Source organism: Procambarus clarkii, chromosome 37 (genome assembly GCF_040958095.1).
Source record: "Procambarus clarkii isolate CNS0578487 chromosome 37, FALCON_Pclarkii_2.0, whole genome shotgun sequence".
Lineage (NCBI taxonomy): Eukaryota > Metazoa > Arthropoda > Malacostraca > Decapoda > Cambaridae > Procambarus > Procambarus clarkii.
The window spans coordinates 26,534,224-26,554,407 of NC_091186.1; the positions used below are offsets into that span (position 1 = coordinate 26,534,224).

General features: G+C 46.1%; 1 protein-coding gene across 1 annotated transcript in view; it reads left to right on the forward strand.

Annotated features, from left to right (window-relative positions):
* The first annotated feature begins 2,204 nt into the window (after positions 1 to 2,204).
* DCX-EMAP (Doublecortin-domain-containing echinoderm-microtubule-associated protein) overlaps positions 2,205 to 20,184 on the forward strand; it is a 92,659-nt gene continuing 74,679 nt past the window's right edge. Inside the window, exon 1 of the mRNA XM_069337328.1 lies at positions 2,205 to 5,074. Coding sequence (XP_069193429.1) covers positions 3,521 to 5,074 — 1,554 coding nt within the window. The 5' untranslated portion in view covers positions 2,205 to 3,520. The remainder of the gene's footprint in view (positions 5,075 to 20,184) is intronic.

Here is a 20,184-nt window from a genome sequence, read left to right on the forward strand (position 1 = left end):
GTCTCCACTTTCATTTCATATGTTGGTTGGGGTACTTGTTTCGCTGCGTATTATTACCAAGCGAACCATGGATTGTGGCATCCCTCATGCCAGTCATTGTTCCATGCACGCCAGTCTAGCTCCCTTCTGCTGTTTGACCTGTACACTCCTACCTGGGTCATGCGCCCTGGCACCTTGGCACTCATCCGCCTGGCGTCACTCGTGTCCCAGCGTCTCTCATGTTGCGCATATCTGTCACTTGCTGTACACAATGTTGTCTCTAATGCCTTTAAAGTGTCCCGTAAGTGATACACTTTAGCTTGTTGACACTCCCGTTGTTGACACTCTGATCACTATTTATTCTCCGGCTTCAAGTCAATTACTCATTCAAACAAATTATTCGCATCAGCCTCTAATCGTGAATTTGTATACACTCATAAATCATTTCATAGAAGCATAAATAACTTTATACACGCATAAATTACCACGCCAACCACATGGACTTGTCGCGACAGCGAAGGTCTCGCTTCTTGCAGGTCGGCGTTCGATCCCCGATGGTCCAATTACTTGCTGTCTTAATGTTCTCTCTTCATAATTACCTTACCTCACTTATGAATTATTTCAACCATCGACCTCTCCCGTTAGAGGTGGGGGGGGGGGGGAGGAGGAAGTCCTTGTAGAAAATCCACACACAGTATATATATGGGAACTTCTAGAAGGTATTTACAAATTCTGAAGACGTGTCCTTAATGGCATTGTTATCTACTCTAATTGTTGTGTCGTAATTACATCACGTTCGTCGTGATGTAAACAAGTTTCATTCAGTATAAATAGCCAAATACACTGTACGTATATTATGAAGCTTTCTGACCTTTATAAACAGGGTGGTTTGGGTCCCCAATCACATAAGATGATTAAGGTGTTTTTTTCAAGCACACATCGTGATTGCATGACATATATATTACATAATTTGTGCATTGCATATTAAATCTTAGGTACACGACCAGTGTGTCATCAAATGGTCTGGTATTTAGAGTTCAGCATATCTCAACCCAGGTGGACGGAAGTCTGTCAACATGGGTCATTGTTCAACGTAATATGGAATGCATGTTTTCTCTTCCACAAATTTGGCAACAAAGTGTATTGGACAGAAGAGTGTTGAGAAAAATGTCAAATACGTCTGTATCCCAGACATATTCTGGCCACTAACATCGCATTGCTGAGCTCTTTGCTCTATTAGTTCCGCATATAAATGTCTCCTCACGGTAGTCATCTTAATTTATATAATATTAAATGCTACAGCTTTCAGGTCTTTGTGAATTAGTTAGATCAGTAAGATTTTCATCGGATATTAGTTTAAGTGGATCGACTTGAGAATGGTCCAGGACGGACCGAAACGTCGTCGTCCCTTCACCTTCTAGTGTGTGGTCTGATCAACATACTTTAGCCACGTTATTGTGACTCATCGCCTGCCTTAGTTTAAGTATTTTTTTGTCACTGTTAATAATATTAATTTATATTAATTAATGAAATACCTATATTAATTTATATTACTGGTCTGGTGCGGGCTGTCTTTGCATGGATGTCAACAATGTCATGCGTGGAGATGCCAACATATGATGGTATCCAAAGAAATTTAATCTCATATAAACGTTGTTTAGCAGCTCAAGCGTTCATTCGAATATCATTGATTATTTTCAGGGTGTTACTACTATGTGCGTTCATTGTCAGGAGTGCACTCTGCGAGTCGCAGTACTTAACACCACTGTCTTTGTTATTTAACTATTCAGTGACTGAACCACCAGTCCTTACCATTCCACATGACACCACCTAGCCGAGCCCACATGACCCGATCCACCTCATCCACACCAGCCCACTTGATCTCATCCACACCAGGTGGAGGCTGACTCCATACACAGTTTCAAGTGTAGATATGATAGAGCCCAATAGGCTCAGAAATCTGTACACCAGTTGATTGACAGTTGAGAGGCGGGACCAAAGAGCCAAAGCTCAACCCCCGCAAGCATAACTAGGTGAGTTCACCAGCCCAGATAACAGGTATTATGACATCAAGTCAAATATACCCCCCCCCCCCCTTTTCTCCTTCCTCTCACTCTCCTCTACTCTATCACTCTTTCCCTCTCCCTTCTACCCCTTCTCTCCCCCCCCCCTCCCTCCTTCACCCCCTCTCTTTGCTGATTGCTGCAAACATTGGTAAAGTTTTCTTTCGCTGTTAGATGATGGATGAACATTTACAATCACAATCAGCTGTAGCCAAAAGTTATTTTTATCATAAATTGCCATATTAGAATTTTAATATTTAACTATTGGGTTATATAAATTTTTTTCACTGATTTACATGTACTGTGGGAGGATTAATAATTACATTTGGACTTACACTGGGACTTACAACCATAACATGGGAGTCATACTGCAAAGTAATCAGTAATATGTCTTAAGAGGTTGTCCGGGTCCTTGCAAACATCATAGCATAATTTGCATCTATAAAACAACAAACTTGATATTATAAAAAGCATGAATAACAAAACTTTTATATATATTTTTGTTGATTAAAGATTATAAAAATATATTTCGTCTAATTAAACGAGATAATTCTGAATTGAACCGAACAAGTGAGTGTCTCATTGGTTGGCTACGGCGTGGAGGCTCACCACTTCCTGGCAACGAAGTAAACAAACATGGCGCGCGCAGTGTGGAGCGGCGCCCCTGCCTACCCTTCACCCCGTCAGGTGTTTACTGGTGTATCACGTGTGTGGAGCGGCGCCCCCCTGGGTACCTACACCTCCGTCAGGTGTTTACTGGTGTATCACGTGTCTGGAGCGGCGCCCCCCTGGGTACCTTCACCCCGTCAGGTGTTTACTGGTGTATCACGTGTGTGGAGCGGCGCCCCCCTGGGTACCTACACCTCAGTCAGGTGTTTACTGGTGTATCACGTGTGTGGAGCGGCGCCCCCCTGGGTACCTACACCTCAGTCAGGTGTTTACTGGTGTGTGGAGCGGCGCCCTCCGGGTACCTACACCTCCGTCAGGTGTTTACTTGTCTATCACGTGTGTGGAGCGGCGCCCCCTGGGTACCTACACCCCGTCAGGTGTTTACTGGTGTATCACGTGTGTGGAGCGGCTCCCCCTAAATGCCAACACCTCCGTCAGGTGTTACATGTGCTGCTGACACCGCCAGTTTAGTTATGCACATATCTGATATAGTGATAAACACTTATCCTATAAAGATTGGAGAACGATTCTGTGGCTATACAAAATACATTCAATTTTAATTTTCTATATAACGTAAATTAACATTTCTAATATGTGTTTGGATACAAATGTAGTCTACAGTAGTTGCAAAATAGAACAGATCGTGTTGATTTATGCAACTCATCAGCGATAAGACAACGGAAAACTGTTGACCCGTTGCTTGGTGGTTGTGGTGTGTGGTTTAAGTGGATAATGAAGTGGTGTGGGCGAGTGTCCGTTGCCTGGAGTGATGGGCATCTTCACCACTCAATATCTTGACCAGCCATTCGATGAGATCAATACTGAAAGCACTGGCAGGCAAGGGGTCGTCGGATGCGAAGCGCGCCACCACTGACGTCCGCACGAGTTATCAGGAGCAGGTCGGGCCCAAGCCCAGTAGTGACCAGGAGGCCGGACCGACCCCCAGTAGTGTCCAGGAGGCCGGACCTACCCCCAGTAGTGTTCAGGAGGCCGGACCGACAACTAGTAGTGACCAGGAGGCCGGACCGACCCCCAGTAGTGACCAGGAGGCCGGACCGACAACTAGTAGTGATCAGGAGGCCGGACCGACCCCCAGTAGTGTCCAGGAGGCCGGATTGACCCGCAGTAGTGACCAGGAGGCCGGACCGACCCCCAGTAGTGTCCAGGAGGCCGGATTGACCCCCAGTAGTGACCAGGAGATCGGACCGACCCCCAGTAGTGTCCAGGAGGCCGGATTGACCCCCGGTAGTGATCAGGAGGCCGGACCGACCCCCAGTAGTGACCAGGAGGCCGGACCTACCCCCAGTAGTGACCAGGAGGCCGGACCTACCCCCAGTAGTGACCAGGAGGCCGGACCAACCCCCAGTAGTGACCAGGAGGCCGGACCGACCCCCAGTAGTGACCAGGAGGCCGGACCGATCCCCAGTAGTGACCAGGAGGCCGGATCAACCCCCAGTAGTGACCAGGAGGCCGGATCAACCCCCAGTAGTGATCACGAGGTCGGGCCGAAACCCATCAGTGATAAGGAAGAGATCGGGCCGGACTCCAGCAGTGATCAGGAGGAGGTCGGCCCAGACTCGAGCGGCGACCCCCACAATGCAGTCCAAATCTTCCACAAACTTGACCTAAACACCGTCTCAACGGCCCGCCCAAAGAGTGCCCGGAGAAGAGCATCCAGGAGGGCTAATCCGGCACGCGATCATGCCAAAAGAGTTAGTGGTAAGTCGAGCATGAGACCGTCGAGTACGGACGGCCTCGGCGTTGCTACCTTCAACATGCCTACTATCCACGTCAGCGACGCTGACGAAGACCTGGGCTACTATCCCCCCGACTCGAACTACGAGGACTTCGTGCAAGAGCACTGGCGGGAGTCAGAACGGCTTCGGGAGAAGTACAATAATGAGCTAAATGGTACATACGAGGAGGAGGAGGAGGGTGAAGAACCGGACGAAACAGAGGAGCAACAGACTAGGCGAGGCAAGGAAAATAAACCCAAGACCGCCTGGAGAGATGAACAATCCGAAGATGACGACGGTAGAAGGAATATAATGAAACGAAATAATGCACAACGGGAAAAAGAAAATTGGGAAGATAATAAGAACCCAGAAAAGCAGAGCAAAAAACAGATATACGATGAGAAACAGAAGTTAAAAGAGAAACATAAATATAACGATAAGCAGGGATATAACGATAAGCAGGTGTATAACGATAAAAACAAATTTGACAAAAAGCAGGAGTATAACGAGAAACAGAAATCTAACAAGAAACAGAGACAAATAAAGACGCAGGAAAACGAGAAGCAAGTGAAGCGTCAGCCTAGACGGAAGGGACCTGGAGATGTGACTGACAACAAACATCTACAGGTAGGTCAATTGTCTCTACCTGTTGTTGTCTTTATATGAGGCTTCCCTGCTTCAGGTAGGAGCCTCATTTGACCCCCCATCTTCAGGTATGGAGGCTCATTTGACCCCCCCATCTTCAGGTATGGAGGCTCATTTGACCCCCCCCACCTTCAGGTATGGAGGCTCATTTGACCCCCCATCTTCAGGTATGGAGGCTCATTTGACCCCCCCATCTTCAGGTATGGAGGCTCATTTGACCCCATCTTGAGGTAGGAGGCTCATTTGACACCCCCCACCTTCAGGTATGGATGTAACAAACTAGGCTGTTGTAAGAATTATCCAGAGTGGTTTATCGACAAAAGAGAATGGGAAGCTGAGCCGCATGGTGACCTGACCCCCAGGGGAATTCGCGGTGGAAATAACCGACGCTTTGTTCATATCTGCGTATAATGAATCATCCTATAGTATTCAGGAATTTAGAGAAAATTAGCCTTTATTCATTTTGCATTAAAATTGTATTGTATAATAGTACTGGATACAATATCAAGAGTATTCTAATTATTGAGTTTAAGTCACCATCAGTGACGTCACGAATCAGATCTAACTTTTGAGGCGGAGTGACCGGCGGTCATAGGTCAGCAGGGTTGACATGTCTAATATTTCTCAAAGTTTTAATAACCATTTTTGTGATCGGGAACAGCTCTGCCGTTAGATGTTTGTAATTTAATTCAGTAAAATAATTCAACCAGTCTGGATCAATTAAGTACAACAGAGGTTAATTGTTATAACTTAAACCTTGCTAAAGTAACTGGGTAGAACTTTGACTAGGCGGAAGGATACAAGGTTCTAGTCTGGGCTAGGCCAGACGAGGACAAAGCAGTGTGGTCACGGAAGCAGCTAGGAGAGGTCAAACATCTTACCTCTCCCCAAGAACAGGCCCAACACCTAGAACTGTGGTCGCCCAAGGTATAGTTGCTATTGTTAAGTATAGAAATAGTCTCATTTGCCACTCAGGTCAAGTAGGGAGTGTTAAAGTGATAGGGAGTGAACATTTTTTAGATTTTGTTTTAGTTTTCTTTTAATAAATTAAATTTGTTATTAATTTGCATTTTATTGTTTCCATTTGTTTATGTGTATACTTGTCCTGGTCACGTGGTCCACACGAGGCAGAGTTGCATTGGGCGCCGATTCTAACATCGAATCGGAATTATCATTACCGTGTAATTTATTCCACACTCAAGGTCATCGTTTATAGTGGGGATCAAGCCCCTAGGTTGATTAATTAGCGTGATCGATCCAGACCTCGATCATTGCTCTTGTATTACTGGTCTGGTGGTGGCAGCAGAGGTGACTCTAGGGTTTTGTTCAGAGCTTAGGTCACGTCATACTGGGTGTAGAATCCTAAGTCGGTCAATCGTCTTAGGACCACGTGGCGTGGAGTTGGCTTTGTTAAAAGTTTTGGAGTCCCTTGGTTTAGAAATAAAAGTAAGAATACGGGTAGAGGGGGTAGAAAGAAGGAAGTAAAGAGAGAGGAACCCAAACCCGTGTTACATGGACACCCCCCACCTTCAGGTATGGACACCCCCCACCTTCAGGTATGGAGGCTCATTTGACCCCATCTTAAGGTAGGAGCCTCATTTGACCCCCCCCATCTTCAGGTATGGAGGCTCATTTGACCCCATCTTAAGGTAGGAGCCTCATTTGACTCCCCCATCTTCAGGTATGGAGGCTCATTTGACCCCCCCCCCATCTTCAGGTATGGAGGCTCATTTCACCCCATCTTGAGGTAGGAGGCTCATTTGACCCCCCCCCCCCACCTTCAGGTATGGAGGCTCATTTGACCCCATCTTGAGGTAGGAGCCTCATTTGACCCCCCCCCATCTTCAGGTATGGAGGCTCATTTGACCCCATCTTAAGGTAGGAGCCTCATTTGACCCCCCCATCTTCAGGTATGGAGGCTCATTTGACCCCATCTTAAGGTATGAGCCTCCATTGTCAAGTGCCTGGCAGGATGCTGTGATATCAATAGTTCCAGAAATATTGATAATTGTTTTTAATTATTAGGCAAAGTTAGAGGCATAGTGGTTCAGGAACTGGACTTCACAATTTATTTAGTTAAGCAACTTATGGTTTTGATAAATTGGTTACATGGTTAACACAAATTTGTCCAGATATATACTCTTAATTGTCAGGAAATGCAACTTAAGAATGAGTGACTGATGTAATAGTGTAGGAGGAATACAGGAGAGAATAACACAAATAGTCAGCAGGTAAGGCAAGGGGGCCACCAGCTGGATATTTGGAATGATACGATTCAGATTCAAATTCTTTATTCAGGTAAAGGTACATACATTGCAGATGAGTTACAAACATAATGTTGGATTTAAAGAAAGAGATAGTACATACAATACCTAAAGCCACTAGTAAGCATAGCGTTTCGGGCAAGGCCAGACTTTACCAGAGATAAAGAATCTATTGTAGCGGAGATGGCTCACTGCCAGCATTTTGAGTTCTATGGAAGTCATATCAATGTTATATGAGTTGTGTGTCTTGAGCAATTTTGAGCCGGGAGTCCCTGAATGTGTGCAACCCGTTCTCGCACTTGCTTATAGTCAATATTGGCTTATTTAATAAATGCATATGTGACATACTAATTGATTGGAAATATTTTAGTTTACCTTGAAAAGCTTCATAGAAAACACCGACCTTACTTAACCTTCTTAGTATGTTAAGATAAGCATTTTATTGCTTCGTAATTACAATTATTACATAACCCATTATAGGTATAGGTTAAGTAATAATTGTAATTACGAAGCAATAAGATGCTTATCTTAACATACTAAGAAGGTTAGGTGAGGTCGGTGTTTTCTATGAAGCTTTTCAAGATAAACTAAAATATTCACAATCAATTAGTATGTCACATATGCACTTATTAAATAAGCCAATATTGACTAAAGTAAGTGCGAGAACGGGTTGTGTGTTGATGTAGAATACTGAGAGTGTGCTAATGTCTATAATGTCACGGCATTAATTGATATTAGTTCTACTTCTAATTGCCGTCTCATTCTAATTTAGTGATATAAATTGTGCCAATATTTGCCTTATCGTCGTAACGATAAACTTCACTTTGGTTTTACAATATATCGCCTTTCAGTTTGTAAGATTAACGTCACTCATTTTATGCCACAATAGGTAAGTTTGATTTATACTGAATGGACTAAACAGGTGTTTAGTCCAGACATTATCGTAATCATTTAAATTGCTACGAATAGTGTTTCTGATTCTGGTAATGACAATGTTTACATTCTGTGTTGTTATTGTGACACTCTTATGTTATTAATGTACTGAGAATTTGATGTAATCTTTCCCTATTATTGACGTACAACTATTTATAACAATTCTTTTGATTTGATTTGTGTATGAGACTATTTTCTAGTATCCGTGAGTGAGTGAAATAGTTACACAGCTCTCTAAGGGTGGCCCTTCCCTGCCTTGACCACCCTTCACTTACAGTTACACAGTTCTAAGTAAACACCCTTCCCTGCCTTGGCCACCCTTCACTTACAGTTACACAGTTCTAAGTAAACACCCTTCCCTGCCTTGGCCACCCTTCACTTACAGTTACACAGTTCTAAGTAAACATCCTTCCCTGCCTTGGCCACCCTTCACTTACAGTTACACAGTTCTAAGTAAACACCCTTCCCTGCCTTGGCCACCCTTCACTTACAGTTACACAGCTCTAAGTAAACATCCTTCCCTGTCTTGGCCACCCTTCACTTACAGTTACACAGCTCTAAGTAAACATCCTTCCCTGTCTTGGCCACCCTTCACTTACAGTTACACAGCTCTAAGTAAACATCCTTCCCTGCCTTGGCCACCCTTCACTTACAGTTACACAGCTCTAAGTAAACATCCTTCCCTGCCTTGGCCACCCTTCACTTACAGTTACACAGCTCTAAGTAAACATCCTTCCCTGCCTTGGCCACCCTTCACTTACAGTTACACAGCTCTAAGTAAACATCCTTCCCTGCCTTGGCCACCCTTCACTTACAGTTACACAGCTCTAAGTAAACATCCTTCCCTGTCTTGGCCACCCTTCACTTACAGTTACACAGCTCTAAGTAAACATCCTTCCCTGCCTTGGCCACCCTTCACTTACAGTTACACAGCTCTAAGTAAACATCCTTCCCTGCCTTGGCCACCCTTCACTTACCACAACAACCTGCGTACTTGCCTCCATACAGACATGAGTGACGTTGTGTCAACAGATCAAATGGAAGCTGTTCATCAAGCACGTAGGTGTAGGCTGGACCCCTGCTGGAGCTCGCTTACCCTGACACCTCGTAAACCATGCACGTCTCACCTCCCCCACATGCACGTATCAGGGTCCCACCTCCCCCACATGCACGTACAGGGTCCCACCTTCCCCACATGCACGTATCAGGGTCCCACCTTCCCCACATGCACGTACAGGGTCCCACATGCACGTACAGGGTCCCACATGCACGTACAGGGTCCCACCTTCCCCACATGCACGTATCAGGGCCCCACCTTCCCCCACATGCACGTATGAGGGTCCCACCTTCCCCCACATGCACGTATGAGGGTCCCACCTTCCCCCACATGCACGTATCAGGGTCCCACCTTCCCCCACATGCACGTATGAGGGTCCCACCTTCCCCCGCATGCACGTATCAGGGCCCCACCTTCCCCCACCCACACACAAACACGGGCCATACACACAGTAATTAATAAAGCTCCAATAACAAAAACCTAAATTCAGGGAAAATTAATGTTAAATATGGCAGTGAACCAGTGAGACTTTGACTCTTTAAACCCCCACACGTAAATAAATATATAAATATTATCGTTAATATGTGAAGAACTGGTTAACTTGATAACATTACCTGAACATACCACAGGGACTGATATACGCAAAGCAGAAGTAAACGAATTGTTCAAACGACATGTGGACCTTTCAGGAATAGTTACTGATGCTCCCAGCTTGATAGGTAAAGAAGTAGGTCTTCTAAAATGTTTGCAAAATATGTTTGATATCCACTGGTAAGAGTTTGATTGTATTACACACGAGGAGGCCTTATTGGGAGAAAAATTGGCCTTTAGTAACTTGAAGTGATGGAAACTGCCAGTCACAGCCCCCACTCCTGTGCCAGGGAAGTTCACTACGGGCTCACCATAGCCCGTGCTGCTTGGAACTTTTGGCTCCCAGTTGCTGAATCTAAAACATCAACAACAACGATGGAAACTGTAACCAAGATAGTTAAAATTTTGCGCGTGTTTTGAACACAAATACTTTTAAGAAGAATTAACTGAGCGAAGTGAGTTCGGTGTACATCGGACCAACAGCCAATGAGCGTCGTTATATACAACAACAACGCTGGTTGGCCTGGTAGTCGTTCACACCTCTCCTACGCCCTGGAGAAGTAGTGCACCAAGCTCCCGTTCCCATGGGAACTGATACACTGTTTTCTTTCCCTCCTGAGAGCTGTATAGCTCTCTGACTCTTCTGAGAGTTCGTATACAGCCTTCTCCTGAGAGTTCGTATACAGCCCTCTCCTGAGAGGTCGTATACAGCCCTCTCCTGAGAGGTCGTATACAGCCCTCTCCTGAGAGTTCGTATACAGCCCTCTCCTGAGAGGTCGTATACAGCCCTCTCCTGAGAGGTCGTATACAGCCCTCTCCTGAGAGTTCGTATACAGCCCTCTCCTAAGAGTTCACATACAGCCCTCTCCTGAGAGTCGTATGCAACCTTCCCTCTCCTGAGAGGTCGTGTAGAGAGACCTCTACACGACCTCCAAAGAGTCGTGTAGAGAGACACGAAGAGTCTCTCTTCTCTCTCTCTCTAGCTCTCCACATATGTCAGTTGCTTAATTTAGAAACTGTACTTGTGGTCGATTTCGAACCCATTGTTGATGTGACGACTTATACTGAATTTTGTAACTAGCTCATCAAGATTTGTAACTTGCTTAGCTAAATGAATCGTGGGGTTCAGTCCCTGAGCCCATTATGTGCCTCTGTAACTCCACTACCGCCCTCAAGATGGGTATGGGGTGCATAATAAATGAAGTAAACTAACTAACTCTCTCGTCTTAGAGCCTCTCACCTTGCTTGCTTTACGACACAGTCTGGGATACTTGTATTTAAACCTTACCCTTTTACAGCATTCCTGAACTGAGTTATGGTCACGTGAGCTCGTGCGCACGCTCACGCACACGCACACTCAGACGCTCACGCACACACACACTCAGACGCTCACGTTGTTGTTCCTTAAGATTCAGCTGCTCTGAACAAAAAGTTCCAAGTAGCACGGGCTATTGTGAGCCCGTAGTGGACTTACCTGGCACAGGAGCGGCAAGTAACATGGGCTATGGTGAGCCCGTAGTGGACTTACCTGGCACAGGAGCTGCAAGTAGCACAGGGTATTGTGAGCCCGTAGTGGACTTACCTGGCACAGGAGCGGGGCAAGTAGCACGGGCTATGGTGAGCCCGTAGTGGACTTACCTGGGACAGGAGCGGGGCAAGTAGCACGGGCTATGGTGAGCCCGTAGTGGACTTACCTGGCACAGGAGCGGGGCAGGTAGCACGGGCTATGGTGAGCCCGTAGTGGACTTACCTGGGACAGGAGCGGGGCAAGTAGCACGGGCTATGGTGAGCCCGTAGTGGACTTACCTGGCACAGGAGCGGGGCAAGTAGCACGGGCTATGGTGAGCCCGTAGTGGGCTTACCCGGCACAGAAGCGGGGCAAGTAGCACGGGCTATGGTGAGCCCGTAGTGGACTTACCTGGCACAGAAGCGGGGCAAGTAGCACGGGCTATGGTGAGCCCGTAGTGGACTTACTGGCACTGAAGCGGGGCAAGTGGCACGGGCTATGGTGAGCCCGTGCGGGGCTGTAACTTATTTGACAATTACTATTCTCTTTTAAAAGTTTGATGCAGGTCTGGTACATTGATAATTAGGTTTCATTTGTAGAACTCTCTAATAAGTAGTTAATAATAATTCTGGTAATTCAATGGAATTTACACCATTTTTAATAAATAGTTTTTTAAGGAACAATATTTATTCCCAGGATGTTTCTATGGGCTTCGTTCCAGATCAGACTGCGACACGAAGTAGTGCTGGGTTGCCTGCTTCGAACGTCTTGCTGGAGAGAGCTTTTCCAACTCCCCGTACCATGCATTTATCTTTATGTCTTAATGCTGCCGTTTCTACCCCTTATTACCTTGCATTTACTCGGGTCGATGTCCAGTAACCAGTTTTTCCTGGTTGTTTATGAGTGTGTTTAGGTTCTTCAGCCCTTCTGTTAAATTGCTTCATTACACCTCTTGTGGTCGTACTCACCTAGTTGTGCTAGCGGGGATTGAGCTTCGGCTCTTTGGTCCCGCCTCTTGATTGTCAATCAACTGATGTAGAGGTTCTTGTGCCAAGCTGTCACACTGGCAGCCACACTGGCAGAGTCCTCTCCTCGTCACGCCATCGTCACTTGATCTCATACTCTCCCCTCACCCCCACAGTTTCTCATTCCCCCTCACACTACTGCTCCTCATGCCTCTCACACCTCTATACTCCGACTGTGACGGCTGTTGCATCACACCGACCGTCACGCAGACGTCACGCCGGCCCGTCACGCCGGCTCCCACGTACACAGTACAACACCATAACTCTTTCAGTAATTGGAGCGTCCTGGGAGCCAATAATTGTGGCGGCCGCCACAGTGGTGGTCGTGTGTGTGATCTTATCTACGGCCTTCTGGCTTAATGCAAGCTGGGCTTTGTTTGGCTCTCTTCATATATATATATATATATATATATATATATATATATATATATATATATATATATATATATATATAAGGGGTACCACCTCTGGTTGCGTTTGTAGGGACCCTCGACCTCAATGAAGACGATATGTAGCATCCGGGGAAGCCTCGTGGGACACCCGCGTACACACACATATTGTCTTCTACCATCCCCCTATTTTATTTTGTGTATTTTGTCATATTATTTTATTAAAACTTCAATATACAAAAGGGGTTACAACATTGGTTACATGCAGGGTACAAGGCTACTTGTCACAAGTTGAACAGCTCCTCCAGCTCCTCAGATGGCGGGCAGGAACCATGGATGCAGTGAGCATTTCCTCTCTGGATCGCCACACTAAGGCACTGAAAGAGAAAACTGGCGGCTCTAGGGTCTCTAGTTGTTTCAGTTACCTAAAAACCCAACTCCTTAAAAAAAAAAAAACAGCAGCACTTTTACCCCAGGCACCAAGTGTCTCTGAGGCAATGGGGATAAAATTGTAGTGGTGATCAAGATCTCTGTATTTACGAGATTTGGCTGCTTTCCAGTGAGTGGCAGTGCCGCCAGGATGTACAGCACTGAAACGCGTACACACATTCACTGAAGTTTGGAAAGAACATCTTTCAGACAAAATGATGGAATTGGAATATATATGTTTATCTCGATTCTGTGGGAATGCATATACATTATGTATATCCCTGCTCCGTGGACATGTATATACATTATGTATAGCCCTGCTCCGTGGACATGTATATACATTATGTATATCCCTGCTCCGTGGACATGCTGCAAGCGGTCGTATATTCCCAGCCGGGATTAGCGTGTTGGCGAAGAGTTTAAACCATTTTAACAAGTACCGATGGTGAGACGTCCTTGACCGCGAGGTGGGAGGGGTGTCCTTGACCGCGGGGTGGGAGGGGGCGTACTTGACCACTCAGTCCGACAATTGGACTTTTTTCCACAACAACAATTCTACAAAGAGTATAGTTTGAATTGTCTCTGTAAATATATATATTGTAGCTAATGTATAAAATGTTGTGGAGACAAAGCGATGTTACTGAAGGTGGAGCGCAACAAGCCTTCAGAACTGATGAGTTAGTTCAAACTTTTGCTCATAAAGAGAGAGAATTGACTGCCTTTGAGCAGCCTGAGGGGCAGTAATATTCCGGGAACATCAACAAAATCTCGTACCTTACCTTGAGGTGCTTCCGGGACTTAGCGTCCCCACGGCCCGGTCGTCGACCAGGCCTCCTAGACTTGAGGTAAAGTGAAATTCTCACCATTTCCTCCATCTATCGTCATTCTATTATTCAGACTTCTAGATGTCACCACTGCTATAGGCTTAGGCTCGGCTACAAGTACCTCTGGGAGTTTGCAACATCTGCTGATGCAGATTTGACTAAATGTAAACTCTGTCAACAGGACAATTCACATACTTTGGGGTCTTTTCAACTTGGAGGTCTTGAAATTTTCATTTGGTGATGGGAAATGTAATTATGATATTTTACAAAAGTATTTACTGGATAATACTTTGAATTTATATAACACTTTTCACTGGCAAGATCATATTGATCCACCCAACTATTGGCTCTGGCTTCGACGCATGTTTATCACAGACCAAAGTGAAAGGTCTTTCCTCGACAAGAGGCCCCACCTCGACAAGACGAGTGCTCTAAGCGGTTCGTACAAAGCATTGTTGACTTCTACGTCAATCATGCTCTTAACAGCTTCAGATGGAAGCAGCAGGTTGACGAGGAAATCAATAGACGCTGCTCCTTTATCAACAATGGACTCTCAAATGGGTGTATAGAAGAAGTCACACAGAGAAAAGTGAACCAGGAAGTTCGTAGTGCTGAAGAATGCAACAAGGCTGAACCTCTCCCTACCCACCAAACACACACCGAAACTACGACGTTGGTACAACGTTCGAACAAGTTTTAACACCTCCTAACCAGTTATAACAACCAATATAGCAAGTTGTAACAACGTTCTAATACGTCATAAACACGTTAAGCCAAGATGTAACAACTTTATTACAAGTAGTAACAAGCGGAAAATAGAGACAGTTACGGTTTGTGTTTCCAGGGTATATTCCAAGAACGATTTTAACGAAGCTCAAAAGATAGAGCAAAAAACAGTCCTGAAAGACATGGAGAGATATGTGACCCTTTACCAATTGTGGCCCTTGGCAGTAGTTGAAGGTGGTTATGGAGCGATGTTAACAGCTCCAACAACCACAGTCCGCCTTCCGCTCCGAAGTCTCCTGTTGGTGAACCTTGTATAGCTATTGTGTAGGTTTGTTATTGCAAATTATTTAGTAATATATTTATGTATTAATTGTTCCCGAGGGTTTATACATCTTTTTTTGGTAAATAATATTTTAGTGACAGACACAAATATGTGGGTAAAGTATTAAATGGTCGTGTGAATATCCTACACCAATACTGATCAGTATATGCAGCTCAGCATAGCCTGAAAGTTCATTGAGAGAAAAAAAGAAAGTGAAATTTTGAAAGTGAAAAAAAAAGAAATTTTATCTAAAAAGATTGGTAGAAAAAATAAAATTTTTAAGCTTGCTTGTCTCTTTGATTCCTTCTTGACTTTGGTGGGTTCAGCCGTAGACGACTTCTGACTCATTTTACCATTTTTTCAGAGCTTAACGTTCCAGGTAGCACGAGCTTAACTAAGTTATTTACTGTTGGTTCCCAGGAGCTCCTCTCTCTCTCTCTCTCTCTCTCTCTCTCTCTCTCTCTCTCTCTCTCTCTCTCTCTCTCTCTCTCTCTCTCTCTCTCTCTCTCTCTCTCTCTCTCTCTCTCTCCAATCAATATTGAAGTTGTATTCTGTTATTCAAATAGCATATTCCAAATTAAGAGAAAAAATTATATAATTGTTGTAATAATAATGGAGGGAGGGGTGAGAGGGGAACTGGTTGACGTGAGGGGAAACTGGTTGACGTGAGTGGAAACTGGTTGACGTGGGGGGGGAACTGGTTGAGTTGAGGGGAGACTGGTTTAGGTGAGGGGAGACAGGTGAGGGACGTAGCGTGCAGACTGACCCTCACAGTCTTGATATGAGGATATGAGGCCCAAGACATCATAATGACCACAGTTACACTGGAACAGGCGGGGTTGGGGAGCTTGTAGCTAGCTAGAAATCACCTTTCCCCTCTCCTAAACGGGGGTCCCCACCACCCGTCACCTGGAGTCCACTTATCACCTGGGGTCTCACCACTCCTCACCTGGGGTACCGTCACCTGGGGTACCGTCACAACTCACCCGTGAAGGGTGGTGCATGGGACCTCTTTCAATCCCCTTAAAATACCTACGGGGGATTGACAGAGTTGAAAAATAGGCGTTTAAAGTGGATAACCAATAGACCAATAGGACTTGAATGGAAGCTTAAGACTCAGATGAGTCACAGAGATTGACAAAGCTAGTTTTTGTTATCGTAAGAGTAGTGTAGAGGAGCAGGGTGTGGCAGCGAATTCCACTCATAATGCCAGTAGATATGGGAGACGAATTGGGTAGGAATTATTGCATTAGACAATCAGTAGCTAGAAAGGCGGGGGTCCAGGAGCTAAAGCTGGATTCTGCTGGGGCGCGCGCACACACATACGCCCTCCATATACACATAGTTTTAGGATTCACACACACACACACACACACACACACACACACACACACACACACACACACACACACACACACACACACACACACACACACACACACACACACACGAATGTCATATAACACACGCGTTATATGACAAAGAGTGATGGGAAGACGGGACACCACGAGCGTAGCTCTCATCCTGTAACTACACTTAGGTAATTACACTTAGGTAATTACACACACACACACACACACACACACACACACACACACACACACACACACACACACACACACACACACACACACACACACAAGCAAGGCCCCACAAGCAAGGGGCCTCGTAGCCTGGTGGATAGGGGCCTCGTAGCCTGGTGGATAGCGCGCAGGACTCGTAATTCTGTGGCGCGGGTTCGATTCCCGCACGAGGCAGAAACAAATGGGCAAAGTTTCTTTCACCCTAAGTGCCCCTGTTACCTAGCAGTAAATAGGTACCTGGGAGTTAGTCAGCTGTCACGGGCTGCTTCCTGGGGTGTGTGTGTGTGGTGTGAAAAAAAAAGAAAAAAAAAGTAGTTAGTAAACAGTTGATTGACAGTTGAGAGGCGGGCCGAAAGAGCAAAGCTCAACCCCCGCAAAAACACAACTAGTAAACACAGCACATGCAGTCCGTAGCAGCATATGCTAGCTGCTGCGGGCTGCTTCCTGTGTGTGTGTGTGTGTGTGTGTGTGTGTGTGTGTGTGTGTGTGTGTGTGTGTGTGTGTGTGTGTGTGTGTGTATGTGTGTGTGTGTGTATGTGTGTGTGTGTGTATGTGTGTGTGTGTGTGTGGAAAAAATTATTAGTAATAGTTGATAGACAGTTGAGAGCCGGGCCGAAAGAGCAGAGCTCAACCCCCACAAGCACAACTAGGTGAATACACACACACACACACACCAACGCATACACACACACATCATTAAATTATAATTCATTCTGTTTTAGGTTTACAAACATGTGCCCCAATGTTTGTGGTACAAGAACACGCAATTATTTACACCGATAATACAAGTCCAGCAGAGACTGAAGAAGGCCCAGATTGCTATGCATCAAAATGTATTTTTTATAATGTGAAATTGAACTGGCAAATTATTTTTAGTTAGGCCTACGGGCAGCTGCAGGGGGAGCAGCCGTGGTGGGAGTGGAAAGATGCACGCTCTGACCTTGAGGTGTATATATATATATCCTCTTTGTGGTATTAATATCAGTTGATGAGAGAGAGCCAAGAGTTATATTGACTGTTGAGTAACAATGCAGCTTGTTGTTGTTAAAGATTCACTACTTGGAACAAGCAGTTCCAAGTAGCACGGGCTATGGTGAGCCCGTAGTAGAGTTATAACTCAACAATGCAGCACTTCGTCTGGGACCTTGATGGCTACGAAGGTTACACCTAAGTACTGTGCCCTTGACCGTCTGCGTTGATTAACGCCGAATATTTCGCTTTCCGCGAAGGTATGCTTATTAGTTCCCTCTTGCCTCGCTCGCTCTGGAATTCGTAAACTCCCGCAAGCTTCATGCCTTCAGCGCGAGTTATTACACACTACCGTTCCCCCCGGGGCTGGAATTACGTATGGAATGCGTAAGAAACTCTTGGCGCTATAGTTCAGGCGGTAATAATTACCCGCGTTGGCTGTCGTCTCGTGACAAGTGCGTGCATAATATGGGTCAGAAGGGCAGGCGAGGTGCAGGGGCAGGCGGCTCGAGTACCACACACCACTATCGACCACGTCGCCGCGGAGACCATGAAGACCTGAGGCGGGTCACTCCTGCCTGGACACCCGCGAGCTCCCCAGTGCCTGTGTGTGTGTGCAGGGGCGCGTCCTCACCCCCGGACACCCACAAGACACGCGCTCTAAGGTCTTGCTTCTCACCTCGGACTTCTATAAAAGTTTCCTTCATGTTTCCTCAGTGGCTGACAATCGCGGGATGCGAGATTCGACAAGTGTCAAAGCGGTCCGCCTCGCTCGAACTTTAAGCGATTAAAATATAAAACGTTACGTTTATTGCCATAACATAGTTTAATGAATTACGTTCATATAATCAGACACACGTTAATTCAACAAAATATATATCAATATATTTAATACAGGTGCCAATAATAGATTATGCAGTAGTGTGAAGATCTTATGAAACTGCTAAATTTCAAGCTCAAATCTACAAGACTTCAAGGCTGGGAAAGTCTAGAGATAATTCCGTCTGGCCGCTCGCAGCATCCAGCGACCCTTGTGAGACGCCCCTCACACAGTTCTAATTTCAATGAGACAAGAAACTCTCACGTTCTTAGCGTCTTTCCAGGAGGCAAAACACAGGTTCTTGCACCATTCCTAAACGCAGACCTCCTCAAGGTTCTGGCTCCTGTCCTCCACGCAAGACTCCTGAAGCTTCCAACACCATTCTCGGGTACATTTTACTAGGCCACGTTCCAAGTGGCAAGGTCACCTGAACGCTATACATGATGGCTGAGAGAGTCTAGCGGCGGCGTCCAGGACGCGGTGATGGCCCTGCTGGTGAAGCACCCGCCTTCACTCTACATCTTCGTCCACACCGGAGATGACCAGAGTGAGCAGGCCGTCCTCATCACTATACAACCTAACGTGAGTACCAACCATTGGCGCTCAGGTCGTTAACACGTCATGTGACAATCTGTCGTGTGTTGACCAGACTACACACTAGAAGGTGAAGGGACGACGACGTTGCGGTCCGTCCTGGACCATTCTCAAGTTGATCTCAAGTCGAAATCGACAATCGACTTGAGAATGGTCCAGGACGGACCGAAACGTCGTCGTCCCTTCACCTTCTAGTGTGTGGTCTGGTCAACATACCTCAGCCACGTTATTGTGACTCCTCGCCTGCAAGCTGTCATGTTCTGGGGGCATGATTGACTCACTCCTCATGTCATTCCACACATGTGAAATGAAGTGTCATCACTTTCATTTCATACGTGTGTGTGGACTGGTTATTTGCGTTCAATCAAGATACTGTGATTTATTTCCCTTCAACTGTAGGACTTATAAATATTCAACTTACCAGTGAACTGAATGCAAATAACAATTGCAATCAGTTGTTTTAACCAAAGATGCCACGAGTTATGAAGTCTCAGGGTGTGATAGAGGTGCACGAGCGCCCCCTGGAGCACGAGCGCCCCCTGGAGCACGAGCGCCCCCTGGAGCACGACTGGCGCCGTGCAAGCTGCAGTTTCTGGTCGTCTGGCGGCGGTCAGACTGTCCTGACACCTTCACACTCACCGCCAGGGTCGTCGCTAGTACGAGCGTGACCTTCCACGAGGAGAGTTTCGCCTCTCTGCTACACTACCCCCTTCCATACTCCTCCACGACCCCTCCCATCCTCCCTACCCCTTCCATCCTCTCTTCTCCCCTCCCCCATCAACACCCACAACTGGACATCAAGGCTCCCTGGAATTCCATAATTATGACGAAGTTGAGAGATATAATAAGAGACCCGCCAGGGTCACCCAAGCTGGGGGCTACCAGGATACGTGAGGCGGCTACCAGGATACGTGAGGCGGCTACCAGGATACGTGAGGCGGCTACCAGGATACGTGAGGCGGCTACCAGGATACGTGAGGCGGCTACCAGGATACGTGAGGCGGCTACCAGGATACGTGAGGCGGCTACCAGGATACGTGAGGCGGCTACCAGGATACG